The 18,999-nt window shown below is 45.5% G+C and overlaps 1 protein-coding gene across 9 annotated transcripts in view; it reads left to right on the top strand.

Annotated features, from left to right (window-relative positions):
• RBCK1 (RANBP2-type and C3HC4-type zinc finger containing 1) overlaps positions 1-18,999 on the top strand; it is a 46,488-nt gene that overhangs the window by 14,693 nt on the left and 12,796 nt on the right. For 5 of the 9 annotated variants that reach the window (XM_020990672.2, XM_020990670.2, XM_020990673.2 and 2 more), the window contains 6 exons: positions 817-977; positions 2,032-2,143; positions 3,316-3,495; positions 4,456-4,554; positions 6,809-6,952; positions 7,332-8,153. In XM_020990672.2, coding sequence (XP_020846331.1) covers positions 817-977; positions 2,032-2,143; positions 3,316-3,495; positions 4,456-4,554; positions 6,809-6,952; positions 7,332-7,412 — 777 coding nt within the window. In that variant the 3' untranslated portion in view covers positions 7,413-8,153. Of the gene's footprint in view, positions 1-816; positions 978-2,031; positions 2,144-3,315; positions 3,496-4,455; positions 4,555-6,808; positions 6,953-7,331; positions 8,154-18,999 lie in introns of those variants that run through there. The other 4 variants (XR_013484785.1, XR_013484786.1, XR_013484784.1 and 1 more) reach the window with 2 other exon arrangements.

Here is an 18,999-nt window from a genome sequence, read left to right as displayed (position 1 = left end):
ATATCTTTTGTTTTTATGTTGCCTCCATTTCCCAAAACATCTCTATCCTACCCCTCTTTCCAGATAGTCATCTCTTATAATAAAGAATAAGAAAGAGGAGGGAAATTTCATCAAAACTAATGAACCCATCAGAAATGTCTGATATTGTACAGAGTATTCCATATCCATAGTGCCCTACCTCTGCAAACAAGAGGGGTGGGTGCTGTGGCTGGGGCCAAGCTTGGTTATCAAAATTGTTTCATGGCATTTAGTTTTGATTATTTTAGTGCCGTTCTGTTTGCATTGTTGTGGTTGTGATGGAGAGGTTTGCTCTGCAGCAGATCATACCAGCTTTCCCAAGTCCCTCTGCATCCTTCATAGCCATCACTTCTCATAGGGCAATAATATTCCATCACATCCATATACCATGATTTGTTCAGCCATCCTCCAGTCCTTGGGCACCCACCTTCCTTCTAGTTCTTTGTTGTCACAATAAGTGCTGCTGTAAATATTTGCGTAGGTGGGGGATCTTTCCAAAGCTCTCTTTTTGGCCTCCTGGTCTGATTTTCTCTATTCCCAAGTCTTCTTTGTCTAGCAATCTTATAATCCTGACAAAAGAAATTAGTCTGGGAAGGGGAGAGAGTGGGATGTAAAGGGGTAATGTAGGCTGCGTGAGAACAAAAGATATCAATAAAAAACTTAGTTAAATAACAACGAAATGAGGCTAGTCTGATCTGACAGATGCATAATGAGCCCATGCCAACTCCCAGGTGATCCTGCTCCTTCCCAGGAACCTTAGCTCTCTCTCGATATGACTCCTTTCTCTCATTTGCTCAGAGGAAGCAGAAGCAGCAGGAGGGGAACTACCTTCAGCTCCTGCAGCTGGACCAGCGGAGCCTCGTGCTGAGCATGGAGGCAGTGGAATGTCCCATCTGCTACTTGTCCCTGGGGCCTGGCGAGGGAGTTGTCCTTCGAGAGTGCCTTCACTCCTTCTGCAAGTACGGTCTGGCTCCCTTGCCCCTACCCTGCCCCAGGCTGGCATGGGCTATTCCCTGCTGATGGCCACGCCCAGGCCTGGGCCTGGGAGGAAGAGGGTTGTCCCCAATCCAGTCCAGGAGCCTGAGGGGTTGGAGCAGAGTGTGTGTGTGTGTGGGGGGGGGGTGGTACTACTCTGCCCTGGCTCCCAGAATCCCAGAATCTCAGGTGGAAGGGACCAAAGGTCACCTAGAGCTATTGATGCCTGAGCAGGAACCCCTCCTACAACATCCTTGACAAGTGGTCTCATACCTCTATTGATGGTGAGCTCACTGCTTAGAGAGGAAGTCTACTCTGGAATAGCTCTAATTAGCAGGAAGTTTTTATTTATATCAAACCTCACACTTCTTCCCTGTAACTTTCCCTCCCATTCCCTCTGGTTCTTCATTCTGGATTGAAGCCATTGGAAGATAGCAGTCATAGTCTGCTTAAATTTTCTCTTCTACAGGCTAAACATCCCTAGTGCCTTATAATAACAATAATAACAACTCACGTTGCTGTAGAACCTTGAGTTTACAAAGTGCTTTCTCCATAACAATTGGACGAGGTAGATGTTTCAAGTATTATCTCCATTTTACTGATGTGAGCACTGAGGCTTAGTAATATAGTGTAGTGACAGAGGTATTGGCCTTGGAGTCACCGAGTCTTGGGTTTGAATCCTGCCTCTGACACTGTGTAATCCTTGGCAGGTCGCTTAACCTCCCTAGGTCTCAATTTTCTCATCTGTGAATTGGGGATAATAACAGTGCCTACGTCCCTGAGAGGCTGTGAGGATCAAAGAGATATTTCTAAAGTACTTTGCACACCTAAATGCACTGTTTGTTTAGCTATTATTTTCATTATTATTCGTTTTGTCCAGATAAGTACTAATTAATTGTCTTGTCCTGACTCATCAGATCAGGGATTTGCCCCAGGCATCCAGAGTCTAACTGCAGAAGGCTTTCTACTAGGCCACACTGCCTTTCTTTAAACTTCCAGGCCAACCTTGTCCCTCCTCCTCCCCCACTCCTTTGCCAGGGAATGCCTTGAGGGCACAATCCGGAATAGCCAGGAGGCTGAGGTGGCGTGCCCCTACATTGATGACACTTACTCCTGCCCAGGGAAGCTGCAGGAGCGCGAGATCCGAGCGGTAAGGTCTGGGGGGCACCTCCAGGGCTGAAGATGAGGGAGAGACCAGGGACTGTGGGGAACTCACCACCTCTCTCTGTGGCAGCTGGTGGTGCCAGGGATAAAGCGCCCGGCCTGGAGTCTGGAAAGCCCGAGTTCAAATCCAACCTCAGACAGTAGCTGTGTGGCCTTGGGCAAGTCACTTAACCTCTGTGTCTCAGCCTCCTCACCTATAAAATAGGGATAATAATAGCATCTGCTTCTCAGGGTTTTTGTAAGGATTGAATGAGATGTTTGTAAAATGCTTAGCACAGTGCCTAGCGCGTACTTAGCCTTATAGAAATGTTAGCTATCCTCATTATTACGGTTTTTATTAACTGTGATACTACTGCCTGATCAATTAGTTGTGATTAGAGCCCTGAATAGAGAGAGAGCAAAGAGCTAGACCTCTCCCTTGTCCTTAGGGAGACAAGACACACACAGGAGGACAGAGTCCAATTAAGAGCTAAAAGTGGATGATTCATAGTCAGGCTGTGGGAGCTCAGGGGGAGGAGAGGTCACTGGAAACAGGTGGTCAGGGAAGACTCCCTGGAGGAGCGATATCCCAAGCTGGGTCTTGAGTGAATAATATTCAGAGAGGGGAAGGAAGGTATCCTAGGCTAGTAGAATCTCAGAGCCAGGAGGGAACTCAGAGATCATCTGGTCAGGAGGTGATGTCCAGGGTCTAACTGTAGAAGGCTTTCTCCTAGGTGTATGGTGAAAGGAGCCGTGGATTTGGAAAGGATTTAAGACCTAGGCTTACTTAAATTCGGGCTCTGCTGCCTGCTATTTGGGCAAATCACTTCAATTCTCTGGGCTTCAGTTTTGTCATCTGTAAGGCAGGGGCAGAGGGTCAGGTTAGATGGCCTTTTAAGGCTCCTTCTGTGTTCCTGTGATTCTTACGATATTCCTGACAAGTAGCCATCCAGCCTTCACTGGAATAGCTCCCAGGATGGGGATGCCCTCTCTCCTGGGGAAGCCATTGGGACTGGATTGAAATGTCAAGTTACAGATTAATGGAGACCTCAGAGGTGGGTGGAGTTAATCTGGGAGGGCTTCCCGGATGGGTTACTGTTGAGACGATGCTAGGAAGAGGCAGAGGGAAGGTGTCCGGGGCAGGGGTCCCCCCCCAGTGAGGGTCAGTTGTGATGGTAGCTCCTGAGCCCGGAGGACTATCAGCGTTTCCTGGACCTGGGCATCTCCATTGCCGAGAACAGAAGTGCCTTCAGCTATCACTGTAAGACCAATGACTGCCGAGGCTGGTGCTTCTTTGAGGATGATGTCAACGAATTCACTTGTCCTGTGTGCGGCCACATCAACTGTCTGCTCTGCAAGGTCAGGATCCCCACCCCACCCCCACATCCCGCATCCAGCCGGGGAGGGCTCAGACGATCCTTCGAGCCAACACGCCCAAGCTCCAACATCCCCAGACCTAATCCTGTCCTGATGCCTGCCAGCCACCTCCCCTGCCTGTGCCCATTCAGGGGACTGTTAAAGGGAGGCTGGATTACCCAGTTCATCCCTCCTATGTTCGGGGAGTGGGAAGGGGAAAAAAAGCTCAGAAGCTTCATCTTCATGTAACCAGAATCCATTTCATAATTGGAGGAGCTGAAGCCCAGAGTTAAGGGGAAGGAGGGCAGAGGGACAGGATGAAGTGAGGCCCACGGCCATGGCCCAGAAGAAGCCCAGACCCCATAGTTTACCATTACAGATACACATGGGGCAGTTACTGTGAGAGCCAGCAAGACAAGTGGTTCTTTTAGCTGGTATCAGTGAAACAATGCCACCCCCACAGCTCTAGGGCAGGGGTTCTCAACCTGGGTGCTGTGACCTTGTTTTGAAAATATCTTGGTTAACTATTTCAAAATAATTTGTTTCCTTGTAATCCCGTGGGATTTTATTTTATGCATTTAGCAACATTCTGAGAAAGGCTTCACCAGACTGCCCAAATGGGGTTCATGATACACGAAAAGCTTAATAACCCTTGGTTAATAAGCCTGAGAAGCTGTACATCATGGCTGGGGGTGCCCAGGGCCCTTGAGGAATGAACTCTCTGACAGAGGAAGTTGTGTTGGAAGAGATCTGAAAAAAGAGCCGCTGGTAGGAGCTGGGCCACTGGAGGTGTCCAGCTGGCCACAGCATACGGGTTACAGCTAGGGGAGCGTCCCAGCCCCAAGGCTTTTCCCACTCAGCAGAACGTCCTGCGGAGGTCAGAGAGCTAGGATGTCAGACCAGAAGGAGAAGCAGGCCAGCTTCCAGGAGCCCACTCTGATCGATGCTCCCCTCCTCCCACAGGCCATTCATGAGAATATGAACTGCAAGGAGTACCAGGATGACCTCGCTCTGAGGGCACAGAATGATGTAGCTGCCCGGCAAACCACAGAGATGCTCAAGGTGAGGGCGCGGATGGGCCCAGAGCAAGTTATCTGTTCAGGCCTCTCAGCTCTGACATTCTAAGAGTCTTCCCCTCTCCAGGCCAGTTTTTCCATCTGTATCAGGAGAGGGTTATACTAAATGGTCTCCCAAGTCCTTTCTGGTTCTAAAATGCAATGATTCCCATTCAGGGAAGAAGTGGAATTTGAACTTGGCCTTGGAGGGTGGGAAGGCTCTGGGTAATAATAATTAAGGCCCGCATTTCTGAAAGTGCTTTAAGGCTTACAAAGCACTGTCCTCACAACTGCCTTGTGGGGTGGGTAGTATAAGGATCCTCATTTCGTAGATGAGAAAAGTAAGGTTCAGAGAAATGAAATGATTTGCACCATGTTCACATCATAACCAGGGCTTGAACTCTGGTGTTCGATATGTGACAAACGAGGGAGCTGGGGCTAATAAAACTGGTGAGAGGAATAGCATGAGCAAAGGAGGGGAGGTAGGAATTAAAATTAATTCATTAAAAACATAGGTGACATAGGGGAAAGGGCATTGCGTTTAGAGTCAAAAGACTTGGGTTCTAATGGTAACTCTGTGAACGTGATGCCACACAATCTGGCTGACCTTGAACAATCTGCTTCTCCTTTCTTTTTCTTTTTTTTTTTTTCTTTTTGCTTTTTTTGGCTAGGCAGTGGGGTTAAGTGACTTGCCCAGGGTCGCACAGCTTGTACGTGTCAAGTGTTTGAGGTCAGATTTGAACTCAGGTCCTCCTGACTCCGAGGCCAGAGCTCTATCCACTGGGCCACCTAGCTGCCCCTGCTTCTCCTTTCTGAGCCTCATTTTCCCCATCTCTAAAATGAAATGGTTGGACTAGATGATAATAATAGCTAACATTTAGCAGCACTTCAAATGTTTATCAAGCGCTTTCCAAATATTATCTCATTTAATCCTCACAACGAGCCTGAGAGGAAGGTGCTGTTACTGTCCTCATTTTATGGATGAGGAAACTAAGGTAGAGAGTGGTTAAATGACTTGCCCATGGTCACACAGCTAACAAGTGTCTGAAGCTGGATTTGAACCCTGGACTTCTTGACTCTAGATCTAACACTCTGCCCACTGTACCACCCAGCTGCCTCATGAGAGCTGAGCTTTCTTCTAGATTTACATCCTGCAGTCTTATGAAGCTTTGTGTGGGGTCCTGTGCTTGGAGCTAAGAAAGATATAGTTACAATCCTTGTTCTCCATGAGTATGAAATCAAGTAGAGGAGAATGAACTATGTACATGCATAATTAGGATACCAGTTAGGCTTCGTGATAGAGGCCTAGGTCATCCAGAGAGGCCTGAGAGGCTGAAGGAAGAAGGGATCACAGAAGCCTTCATGGAGGAAATGGCTGTGATCTGAGCCATAAAGGATGGACACGAACCTGGCAGTGAGAGGGACGAGGAAGACCAGGCCAGTGAGGGAAGAAGCGCTAGAAATGTCCACTACCCTCATTTTCCAGACAAAGAGCTAGATATGACTAGTCAGCAGAAGGTGGAGCTGTGGGTGCCTGTGCCTTCTGTAAGCAATGGAATTCCTGGCAGCCTAGTGGAGACCCCTGGGACTGGAAATCAGGAGACGTGGCTGGCTTCTAGTCTACACTGCCACTGACTCTCAATGTGACCCTGGCTAGGTCACTTTCCATTTCTGGACCTCATTTTCCTTATGTGGAAAATGGAGAACATAATCATCAGACTCACAACTAGGGCAGGGTGATCAGAGCTTTGGCCTAGGGGATCAAAATTTAGTGGCTGTATCTCTTCAACAGGTAGAAACAACTGAGCTCAGCTCCTAGTTTAGCAAAAATTACTAAAAGGGTAAGATACCAGGTGGAGCACTTCCTTCTCCTTCGCCCTCACCCCAGATGAATTTCTCCCTGCCGTGGTCCCACCCTATTCCCTGTCACTGTGGCAGCCTCCCTAGCTCTTGCATCGTGGTGATAGGATCTGAGGCTCGTGGGGGTCAGCTGATCTGGCCCAGAGGTCTGTCCATTATCTTCCCACTTCTACTCCCCGGTCCCTTCCCCCAGCTGACTCAGCCGGGCCGTGTTCTGGGGTGGCTTCTCAGAGGGATGTAGCATTTCTGGTTCTGACTCTGGTAGTGCTTGTATAACCTGACCTCACAGGGCCATTGTGAGAGAAGCACTTTGGGTGACACACCATAGAAGAGTGAGCCATTGTTTTCAGCCAGCTGGTGACCTTAACAACTGGACTCTCTGTTACTCTGATTGCCTGTAGCTGATGCTGCAGCAGGGCGAGGCCATGCACTGCCCTCAGTGCCAGATTGTGGTGCAGAAGAAGGATGGCTGTGACTGGATCCGTTGCACAGTCTGCCACACAGAGATCTGCTGGGTTACCAAAGGGCCACGCTGGGGCCCTGGAGTGAGTCCTGGGCCCTGGGGGGCAGGGAAAGGGGCTTCCAAGGGCCCAGGAACCTGGTGGGGAGAGTGCTGGGGAGGCCAGGTATGCCCATATGACCCTTGCAGAACTTATATCCCAGGAAGTCCACATCTGATTGACCTTTGAAGCGGGTATGCCCTTGTTTCTAAGACTAATAGGCCCTTGGAGTGGGTGGGCCTTGAGGGGGTCTGTACTCAGCTGGCTTTCAGCAAGCGCTGTGTTGTACAGAGCCCCTGTCTCTCAGCAGCATCCCTGGGTGAGTCCTTGAGACAAAGTCACCTTGTCATGCCCTTGCTCATTCCTGTCCCTCCTTTCTAGCGTGGTCATCTCCCTAAAGTTCTCTCTACCCTCTGCTAATCAGGGCGTTGGGGATACCAGTGGGGGCTGCCGCTGCCGGCTGAATGGAATCCCCTGCCACCCCAGCTGTCAGAACTGCCACTGAGGAGCCCCTGAGGAGGCACAGAGCAGATCCTGGCCATGACAGCACAGCCACCCAGGCCATCAGGGCAAAAGCAGCCCTCGGGGAACTGACCTTCCCAGCAGACATCCCCAGCCCTCACGTCCCATCTGCCCAGCACCACAGGCCCCTAGAAGGGCTTACCATCCTGGCATAGATCAGGGATGATGCGGATGTGATTCCTGGGGAGGCTTGGCATGGGAAACTATTGCTTTCCTGTGCTACCAAAAGGCCATCACTGGGGAGGAGCCACAAGGGTCCCCAGTGACTCTTCAAGGTGTGAGTTCATTGCAGTGCCTTTGTTTCTTTGGCAACTTTTGGCCAGCCTTCAGCAGAACAGACCTCCAGTCCCCCTCTCTGCTGCTATCGCTACCATTGCCTGGCTCTTGGCTTTAACCATGCTCTGGGTAGCCAACAACATTGAGGCTATCCACCCTGAGCCTTAATCACCTACACACTTCCCAGCCAGGACAGAGTCACCCATAGGCTGGCCATCTCCCACCTATATGCCTGGAGCTCACAGGGCATCGTTACCTTGTACCAGGCACAGAGGATTTTTTCCTTTTTCCCTGCTGCCAGGGTTTATAGACCAGCCCACAGTTGAGTGGGAGGCTCCTCACATGTACTGGGCCCCTGGACTACTGAGGGAAGAGAGGTGTCCTCTGCCTGGGGTAAAGCACCTTGGACCTGTGTGTTCACATTAAAGTTTTCTTTGGGGAACAGGAAGCTGTCATCTTTAAGTGATATGTGCCAGCTCATGTAGGGCAACCCCTGGAAATACCTCTAATGGTCAAGAAGGTTTTTTTTTTAAAACTTAACCCTAAATATACCTCAACGCAACTTCTTCCATCCCATCCCTACTCCTGCCCTTTGGGGCCACGTTGAACAAAAGAAGTGCATTGATCATGATCCCAGAGCAAATTAACAGCATAGGTGCATCTAGGCACTTGCCTTTTCTACATTACACTTTCTCTCCCTCCCAGGGTCTGGCTGAATTACCAAAGGGAGTATGTTTTGCTCTGATCATTGCTTGTCTATTATAATAGCTGATATTAACATAGCACAATGGTTTGTTTGTGATATTCTTTTTTAAATGAATTAATTTAGTTTTAGTTTTCAACATTCACTTCCATAAGCTTCTGAATTTTTAAAAAAATATTCTAAGAAGCAAGAATCTTCCCTGACCATAGTATCTCTGACAAGTGGTCAGATTGTACTTAAAGACTAACAGAGAACTCACTACCTCCCAAAGTAGCCCACTGAACTTTTAGACAGCTCGAACACTTTTTCTTCATATGAAGTTGAAATTTGCCTCCTACCCCTTGCTTCTTATTCTGCCCTCTCCTACAAGTTGTGGTTGTTGAATCATTTTCACTCACATCCGACTCTTCTTGACAAAGATACTGCAGTGGTTTGCCATTTCCTTCCCCAGATGAGGAACTGAGGCAAACGGGGTTAAGTGAGTTGCCCGGGGTAGCACAGCTGGTGAGTGCCTGAGGCCGGATTTGAACTCATGAACATGTCTTCCTGATTCCAAGCCCAGCGCTCTATCTACTGTGCCACCTAGCTTGCCCTCTTCCACAAGACATTACTTCAAAATGCTTAAAGATAGATATGGGCACTTTCCACCCCCTCCCCCTAGTCTCTCTCCTCTGGGCTAAATAGTTCCTTCAGCTGGTTCTTGTTATGTGGAGTAATTTCTAGTGTAGTGTGAAAATGAATACTCACATGTAATGGTGGGGTAAAGAGAGTATACCTTACACATAAAGTAGTGTGTGAGTGGGGCTGCCCCAAGTGAAGCTCATGTGTCATTTCCCATTATTTTGACTTCTCCACCCACCTTGTGTGTGACGCCTAAGGAGAACAGACTGCCATTATAGTGTCAATTATCCTTGCTATAAGAAATAGTCTTTTAAAAATCAGAGTATTAAAACTCCATGAGAGGCATCATGTGTAGTAATTAGTATGAGTTGGTAACTATGGGCTAGCCATTTATTTTAACCTATCAGTTGCAGAGTGAATGCCACCTGCATTGATAGAGGGAGTTCCCTATACCATGGAAATCACTATTCTGGTCCCCCAAAAATATAAAAAATAAAACAGCCAACAATACTCAGGTCAGCCATCTCTGTGTGTGGGGTGTTCAGGAGGACTACTGCCTCTGGTGTGAGGGTTTGCCAAGCCCTTTTCAGGGCTGCTCATCCACCTTTGGGGTCCACCTTCACACAGCTCTCACCTGTAGCTCCAAGAAGCTGGAGCACGAGCAGTGGTCGCACACCTGTCTTGACAGACAGGCTAACCCAGGTGGAGGGTAACCGACTGACTTCAAACCTGTAGGTGAGATAGTGGGGTGTCTACCCCAAGCGTGTGAAGACTTCCCCTGGTGAAATGGGTAGATGTGAACAATTCGTTCCAGTGGCCACAAAGGCGGCTGAAGCAGGCACTGTGGAGCACTTAGGGCTTGGTCAGACATCGAAGATGCCAAGGTTATCCGCTGCATCCCAGACCATCACCAGATGTCCTGACTTTTGTCTTGTCACAGGACTTGGACGACTCTGGAAGAGGGAGTGAGGCTGACACGTTGTGCAGCTCTGCCTCACTTAAATCCAGTCCACTCACAAGTCAAGACATCACCTGTGATGTCATTGGTCCTCTTCGAAAACAAAGGCCAAACAACAACCATCAACAACCTAACGGCAAGCCTTACATCGCTAACTAAATTCCAAACTTTACTTTCACCAAGGGAATGAAAGTGTCAGCTGAGTTGAGCATATTCTCTCCCAAAGGCCCTGAATATTAGTCATAGAATGTTGGCATGTACTCCCTCACAGCACCCCAGATGGTAGATTAAAATGGGTCACCAAATGTCAAAGACAGAAAGGACCCAAATACACCCAAAAATTCATAGAGGCATTTTTGGTGGCTGTAAAGATCGACAAGCAAAGTAGATTCCCATCCATTGGGGGATGGCTAAACAAGTTATGGTATATTCATCTTAAGAAGTTAGGCATATGAAGAATTCAGAGAAGCATGGAAAAACTCATCTGAACTATTGTAGAGTGATGCAGACAAAAGCAGGAAAATCATATAGACAATGACAACAATAGAAATGGAAAGAAAAATAATCGAAGCTGCATGCTGTAATTATGGCCTAGTTGGGCCCCAGAAGAAGTAGGGAAAAATCATTCCCTTCTTTGCACAAATTGGGGAATATCACATAAACTTGTGTGAGTTGCTCTGTTTTTTCTTTCCTTTTGGCTTCACCTTCCTCCTACCCACTCACTCCCACAAATTGCAAAAAAGAGAAACAAAACTCTTCACACAGATATGCATAGGTAAGGAAAACAAATCCCCATACAGACTCTCTCCTTAAATATTGGCCTCATTGTACAACCTGAGCCCATCCTCCCTCTACCAGGAAGCGGATCATAAATTTACTTCGTCATCCATTGGTCATTGCATTGATCGTAATTCTTACAGCTTTCAAAGTTACCAGTCTCTGCTGGTGGTGTTACTGAATCACTTGTTCTTCTGGTTCTGCCCCTTTCCCGCTGCCTCGGTTCCTCCAAGTCTTTCCTGGTCTCTTCTCAACTATTCCTATTGTCATTTTTTTACAGTCACATAAATATTTTTGCCATAACTTGTTCAGCCATTCCCAAATTGATGGGCACTCCCCCCCCCCTTAGTTTTCCAGACTGCACCACTTTCCCCTCTTTTTCTTTTTAAATCTATGTCTCTGTTAAACAAGAGTTGGCTTTTTGGAACGGTAGCTATTGAGAAAAAGTGGTGCAAAAACAAACCAAACCCTTTTTTCCCTTTTAAACTGAACCTGTGATTTCCTGTGTAAGGTGCCCTGGTGAGGACCTTTCTCAACCTATGTAGATTATCACTTAATCTGCAGTTTAGAATTTTAGAGAATTGCCTAAGGCACCGAGAGGAAGTGACTTGCCCAGGGTCATACATCCAGCCAGTATGTGGTGCGGTCACACTTGAAGCCGATTCTTTCAGCCTGAGACCAGCCCTTAAAGCATTATCTCACTCCACCTCTCAGAAACAAAATATATGAATAAAATTATGATTTAAAAAATAATGCAATGGTTCTCTGGGAGGGGGAGGGGGAAAACTGGTGATATAAAAATATTTCAATAGAAATTTTAAGAAAGAATGCAGTGAAATCATAAAATAAGTAAACTATGACATATTTTGATACACAAATAAAGTTTTTAAAAATAAAGTAATTCATGAGCAGATTAAAAGGTCTGGAGTATTCTTCTCCAAGGTCTGCTGGAATCTCTCATTTTTTCTCTAGATAGAATGGTAGATAGAGGAGGAAAGACGGTGTGCGAGGAGGGAAGGAAGGAGGAGGAGAGAGGAGAAAAAGAGGGAAGGAGATGGAAGAGAGGAACATGGGGAGAGAGGAAAGGAGAGACGGAGAAAGGGGAAGAGAGAAAGAAGAGAGAGTCCCTCCACAGACACAGCTCACCCCCTGAACAGCCAAGGCGAGATTTGCCCAGCAGGCTGCGAGCCCACTGCTCCCCGTTCTGGCCCCCAGAGCTACAGATGTGTTTAAAAACCCTCTCTTAGCATGGCAATTAAAGATCTACCAGGTCCCAGGCAATTCAAAGTCCAACTTTCAGCACTTCCGGTCCTCAACTGGCCCTGGTACGGGCGGAAATCCAGGGAAGGAGGAGGAAAGATCTGCATCCCTGCCTTCACCGATTCCTTCTGCGCGTGCTCTCGTTACTGATAAGGGCAACTAGGGAACCCCCATCTCTTGCTGATGTCCACATGCTGCCATCAGAGACACCAGCAAGGCCAACCCCAGGGCAAGCAGGAGAAGAAAAAAGATGACCTGCCTGTCTTTCCCCACTGCTGCCCTCTACCCTACCCTTTCTGCCCAGCTCCTTCCTCTCGGGAAAGGCTCTGAAATCAATCACGTTTATACTTCATGAAGAATTCCATCACTCTTCTCTCCGACTGATTGATTGCTCACTTATTCATTCAACCGACCACCCTACGCTTAGAAAGGCAGGAGGAAACAGTGGGATGGCAAAAGTCAATAATCTTTTGGGGTTCAAGTTGAACTCTGGCAAAGCTGTTTGCTCCAGGACAAACAATTTAACCTCTAAACCTCAGCTTTCTTTCCTGTAAATGGGGATAATAAATACTGGGGAGCTCTGCTTTTGCGCTCTGTGAACCAGAGCGCTATCTAAATGCATCAGTACTTCAAATGTGGGAACTCCATCCACCAGCTGAGATCACATCCTAACCAAAATATAGTGGATAAATTGTCTGAGGCTCCAGAGGCCAGACAAACCCAGTAAGTGACTCGGAGTCTTCCTGATCCCACGTGGGTTCATAATTATCCACTGCCTCTCACTGTAGAGATGAGTATGATTCTACAGCGGCAATGAAGGAATCTTGCAATAAAAGGTTTCATCCTGTTACTGGAATTCTGGGCCCCAGGGAACAGGTAGGGGGTGGTTTTCCCTGAAGTCATGCTGTCTTCAGCTTTGGACATGAAGACTTGGAGGAAAGATCACATAAAACATTAGGGGTGCTCTTTTCTGGGTTCTATCAACTCTGCTATGATACATCACATGGGAATTTCCAAACCAGATCATGGCTGGAGAAGTGGTAATTACGAGCTTAGAGCAGAAGCAGAAAACTGCCACGTTTTATGAAGGAGGAAGGGGATGCGGCTGAACCACAAGGGCTGGTGGGGGAAAAAAAGAAGAAACAAAACCAGAGAGTGAAAGCAAGCGTCCCTGGTTGACATCAGAGTGCATTCCTGTGCCAGCTGCTCCTGTCTTTCACCCTCCTCCAGACTTAACAGTGCTAGGTCCAGCTTTAGGCCTGTCCTGCCTCCTTTTTTTTTTTTTAAACTTAGAGACACTGGGGAAAAAAGTAACGCTGTTTCACTTTTCTGTTGTGTTTATCTAACAACTACCTAATGAGATTAGTTTTGCAAATATCATTATAGCCATTTCACAGAGAAGGAAACAGACCTAAGGAGGGGAAATAATTTGCTCAGAGTCCTCGGGCTGGTTTGTGGAAGAACTGATCTTGGACCCCAGGGCGCCAGGCTGGCAGACCCAGGACTTTTCAAACAGGACCACAAGCTGTGTTTAGTGTGACATCTAAGAGGCACAGAGAAGATTGAGGCCATGAAACCAGAGCAGTGCTTTTCAGCTTTCTCCCATGCCATAGCCTATTTATCAGTGCTCTTGTTCTAAGGCAGGACATTCAAGGAAAACAGCCAACTCCTTTTTTAAAAAGAATAATTTTTTTATTGATCCCTTTTTTTTTTACATTACTGTGATTTCCCCCACTATTCCCCTCACCTCTGCCAGACAGCCATCTCATATAACATTACTTTTGAAAGACAAACTAAGAAAAAGAGGAGAGAAATCAGCATAACTGATCAATATATTAAAAAAACCTATGAAAATATGTACAATGTCCGACACCTGTGGCCCTCCCGCCTCTTCAAAGGGAGGGGGTAGTTTCTCACATTTCTCCTTTCAAGTCATACTTGCTCTTTATAATCTTTTTATATCCACTTGGGTTGTTGTTGTTGTTGTTGTTGTTGTTTGTTGTGTGTGTGTGTGTGTGTGTGTGTGTGTGTGTGTGTGAATGTGGTTGTTCTGTCCATTTACATTGCTGTAGTCATCATGCATTACTGTTTCAACAGCTCTGCTTACTTCACTCTGCATCAGTTCATACAGATCCTTCCATGCTGTTCTCTATTCATCTCATTTGTCACTTCTTACAACACAGTAATATTCCATTACACTCACGTACCACAATTTGGTTAGCCATTTTCTGGTTGATGGGCATCCACCTTATTTCCAGTTCTTTGCTATCACAAAAAGTATTGCTTATGCATGACTAGTGTGGAAATGTTTAATATGATTGCACATGTATAGCCTATATCAGATTGCTTGCCATCTTGGGGAAGGGGAAGGGGAGAGAGGGAGAAAAAAAATTTGGAACTCAAAATCTTATAAAAGTGAATGTTGAAAACTTAAAAAAAGAAATCAGGATGTAAGGAATAAATGTTCATTGTGAAGATGCCAGTGACCTAAAAAAAAAAAGGTACTGCTTATGAATATTTTGGTAGATAAGGAAACTTTTTTTTTTTTATCAATGGCTTCCTTGACCTATAAGCCTAGTGATGGAATCCCTGGATCAGAGAGTGTGGACAAAGGGGCAGCTAGGTGGCGCAGTGGATACAGCACTGGCTGTGGAGTCAGGAAGACCTGAGTTCAATTCCGACCTCAGACCAAACACTTGACACTTACTAGCTGTGTGACCCTGAGCAAGTCACTTAACCCCAACTGCCTAAAACAAAAACAAAAACAGAGAGTGTGGACATTTTGGCTACTTTACTTGTATAACCCAAATTGCTTGTACTGATTCACAGCCCTACCAACAACACACTAGGGTGCTTACTTTCCTACAATCCCTCCAACATTAACTACTGCCATCTTTGTCAATTTGAAGAGTTTAAGGTGAAACCTCAGGGTTTGATTTTTAATTTTTATTAGTATTAGTGATTTGGAGCATTCTTTTCTATGGTTAATAGTTTGTAATTTTTCTTTTGAGGACTGTTCATTCATCTTTCCACCATTTATTTATTGGGGAATGGCTTTTATATACAATGTTATATTTATATATATATATATACATATTTTATGTATAATGTTAATTGTTTATACAGCTTATATACTAAACCCTATCAGAGAAATTTGATACAAAGATTTTCCCCCATTCTATTATTTCCTTTTTTATCCTAACTTCATTAATCTTGTTTGTGAAAATTTTATTAAAACCATGGTTTTTTGTTTTGTTTTGATCTTTTGCAATTTGCCTCTATCCCTTGTTTGGTTAAGAACACATCTCCTACCTGCACACATGAGAGATATGTGATCTGCTTCTCTTCTAATTTTTTTTTAAAGCATGACCTTAAGTAAATGTCTATTTAGAATATACTGTGAAATACAGTGTAAGGTGTTGGTCTAAGTCCAATTTCTGCCAGACTGCTTTCCAGTTTTCCCAACAGTTTTTATCAAATAGGGAGTATTTACCTTGTTTTCTGCTTTATCAAAGACTGGGCTATTGAATTCCATTACTTCTGAGTCTCCTCTGTCTAGTCTGGTCCATTAATCTGCTTCTATTTTTTAACCAATACCAAATGGTTTCTGTTGCTTTACAGTTGTATTTCAGTTCTGGAAGTGAACAGACTGCCCTTAATTACCAGAGACAGCAATGTGTTAATGCAAATGTATGGAATCAGCAAAAAGAATATGTCCTATTGATTTTGACCATGACTCTATTTGCTAATATGGGGAAACTTGCCATAGGGAAAAGTGTATGGACCTCCAACTTGGATGGACAGTTTCCCCTTTTGTTGTAGGCAGAGAGGTCTGCTTAAACCCTAGCTAGCTTCCCAAGCCACATTAATGAATCACACACAGAGATACATGTGCCAATATGTAGCTTTAAGGCAATGTCATATCTAATACCCCACTTTCCCACTAATTGGTTGTATGACCTAAGTTGTGGTACTCACCTTCGGTCAGCCTCAGTTTCTTCCTCTGTAAAATGAGGGGCTTGACTGAAAGTGTCACTGGAGACATAGATTTATAACTCTCTTCTGACAGTAGCCGTTCGGAGGTAGTATGGTGCAGTGTATAGGATGCTGGACTTGGCACTGGAAAGATCTGGGTTCCAATCCTGTCTCAGAGTGTGACTATGGGCAAGTCACAATTTCTTTCTGCCTCTGTATCCTAAGCTTTAAAACAAGGGAGTTGGACTTAATGACCTTTAAGGTCCCTTCCAGTTCTAAATCTACAATCTCTTAAGGCCTACCTTTAAACTTGGGTGATATGGTTCAGTAGAAATAGAGGTTCAAGTCCCAGTTATAGCGCTAACTGGCTTACTGATCTTGGGCAAGTCACTTTGTGCCTCAGTTTACCCATCTGCAAAATGGGGCTAAATAATACATTACCTACTTCATAGGGTTGTTATGAGGAAAAAGTGCTTTGAAACTATACAGCTATATTTGTGAGTAACGATTCTTACTGAGAAAGTTGTTTGGATAGATTCTGAAAGCAGTACTTTTGATATTGTTCGATTTTCTTCCCACTTTAGGACTAATATGGAACCTCTTGAGTCTAGATTACAGGTTGAGAACCAACTCTGTCGTTCTTCACAGAATGAAAAGGGAACTTTTGGGGGAGACAAGGCTGGAAAACAGTTCGTGTGAAAAAAACAGTCAAAAATTCCAAACTCAATGAACACGCAGTGTGATGGCCAAAAAAAGTTAACACACTCTTAAGCTGCTTTAATAGCAGAGTGGTGTCCAGAACAAGGGAAGTGATGGGCATATTCTACTCTGTCCTGATTTGAACCCATATGGATTATTGTGTTCAGTTCCGGGTACTACATTTTAGAGAGGTAATTTACAATCTAGTAACATTCAGAAGGAAACTAGTATGATGAAGTGACATGAAAATTAGGGGAAGGAACCTGAGATCCTTAAAATGAGAAAAGTGGTCTTGGGGATAGGGGAGAGGGGGGAGGGAGACGGAGAGGGGTTAAGGGTGGGGTGGTGGAGATGGTTGTCCTTAACTATTTAAAAAGCTTCACAATTCAGAAGAGGGTTTAGACTCATTCTTCTTGGCCCCAGAGGACAGAACAGGACAAATTATAGGTAAAAATTCCAGAGGCAGATTTTGACTCAACATAAGGAAAAAAATTTTCTCATACTAATTTAATGAGCTGCCTCATAAGAAAATGGGTTCCCTCTCCCTGGCGGTCTTCAAGCAGATGCTGTTAACTACTGGTCAGAAATATTGCAGAGATTTGTATTTAGCCACTATCTTGAAAAACAAGTAAACACTAGGTAAGCCTACAAGCAAGCTCATCTGCTCTAAGATGTCACCATTCAACATCCAACTGTGATCATAACGGCTAACATATGTACAGCACTTACTACGTGCCAGGCACTGTGTTAAGTGCATTACAATTATTATCTTACAATAATCTTGGGAGGTAGGTGCTATTATTGTCTCCATTTCACAGATGTCAAAACTGAGGCAAAAAGAAGTTAAGTGACTTGTTCAGGGTCACACAGCCAGTGTCTGAGGTTGCTTTTGAACTCAGGCTTTTCCTGACTCCGGGTCCCAGTGCTCTATTCTTTGAGCCACCCGGCTGCTCTACCCTCCCAGTTGGCAGCCAGGAGACAAAACTAATCTAAAGCCCCAGCTGAAGACTTCATAAAACATACACTGAATAATTTAGCCTTTAGAAGCCTGGAATTAGGGTATTCCAAGGTACAAGTTATGGAAGGTAGGAGGGGAGAAAAGGATGGAATAATACAAATATCTAATATTTCTACGTTGCTTTACTACTTACAAAGCATTTTACAATACCTTGTTTAATCCTAACCAACTGCCCTGTGAGGCGGGCAGGATTATCTGCCTCCTGGCTCATTATCCTTATTTTACAGATGAGAAAACAAGCCCAGAGAGAGGCCAAGCGCCTTGCCCAATGTCACATGGCTTGTTAAGTCGCAGAGCCAAGATTTGTACAGACCTTTGTTTCTGCCGTGAGAGACTAGCTTAAAGGGCCCCAAAGGAGGCCAGAGGCACAGGGCATGATTAGGAATGGGAGTTTCTAGTTTCTGGCTCTAAAGCGTTGGCTCTACCCATCAGTACACTGTAGGTCCCTTTGGCAATCTGACGAGGCCCATGTACCCCTTCCTCGGGACTTTTTGAAATGCATAAAAATATATGGGATTATAAAAGGTTACAATTACATTGAAAGAATTACCACAACATTTTTAAAAACAAGTTCGTAGGCCCCAGATCCAAGAACCCCTGCTTTGAAGCAATGACAAGCCGTCTCAAGGGGCAAGTTTGGGTTTCTTTAGCAACTCTTTCCTTCCATGTTCCTGGCTTGGGCAGACAGTATTAATACAAAGCTCATGCTAGAGCTGCTCTCCTCTTCCCAAATGAAGCAGCTCTAGGGCAAAGGCTTACTGCTAAGCCCTGGGCTCCTGCCTGCTGCCAACTGGAGGTTAAAATGTAGGCAGGAGGGCTTTTAGAGGACTACTCTCAACAGTGCTGATGCATGTAACCAATCCCATAAGCTTCAGGGCCTGTGACTACTTAACCATTAACAATCCCATGCCCTTCCCCCAGATAGTACAGCTAGGAGTTATATAGGTAGTTGTCTATCCATGAATAGATAGCTATCAAACTGCAGAAATAGGAAGGATGTAGCTAGAGCATTATGCAGCTTTTGTTAGAGATCTCATGGCAAATCAAGGAGCTACATCTGATTTGGCATGGTCCAGCTATACTGGTCAGAAGACTGGTCACTTCCCTACGGGAAGCAACATAAGAGGCTGCAAACCCAGATGCATTTCCCAGATGGGATATGGAAAACCTCCAGTGCAAGCTGGCTTCTGGCCCTATCATTCCACCAAAACTGATCTCTCCAAAGTTACTAATGATCTCTCACTTGCCAAATCCAATGGGCTTTCCTTACCTTTGACACTGCT

Source organism: Phascolarctos cinereus, unplaced genomic scaffold (genome assembly GCF_003287225.1).
Source record: "Phascolarctos cinereus isolate Bilbo 61053 unplaced genomic scaffold, phaCin_HiC Scaffold_2;HRSCAF=192, whole genome shotgun sequence".
In the NCBI taxonomy this organism is placed as follows: Eukaryota; Metazoa; Chordata; class Mammalia; order Diprotodontia; family Phascolarctidae; genus Phascolarctos; species Phascolarctos cinereus.
This window is presented reverse-complemented; position numbering and strand designations above follow the sequence as displayed.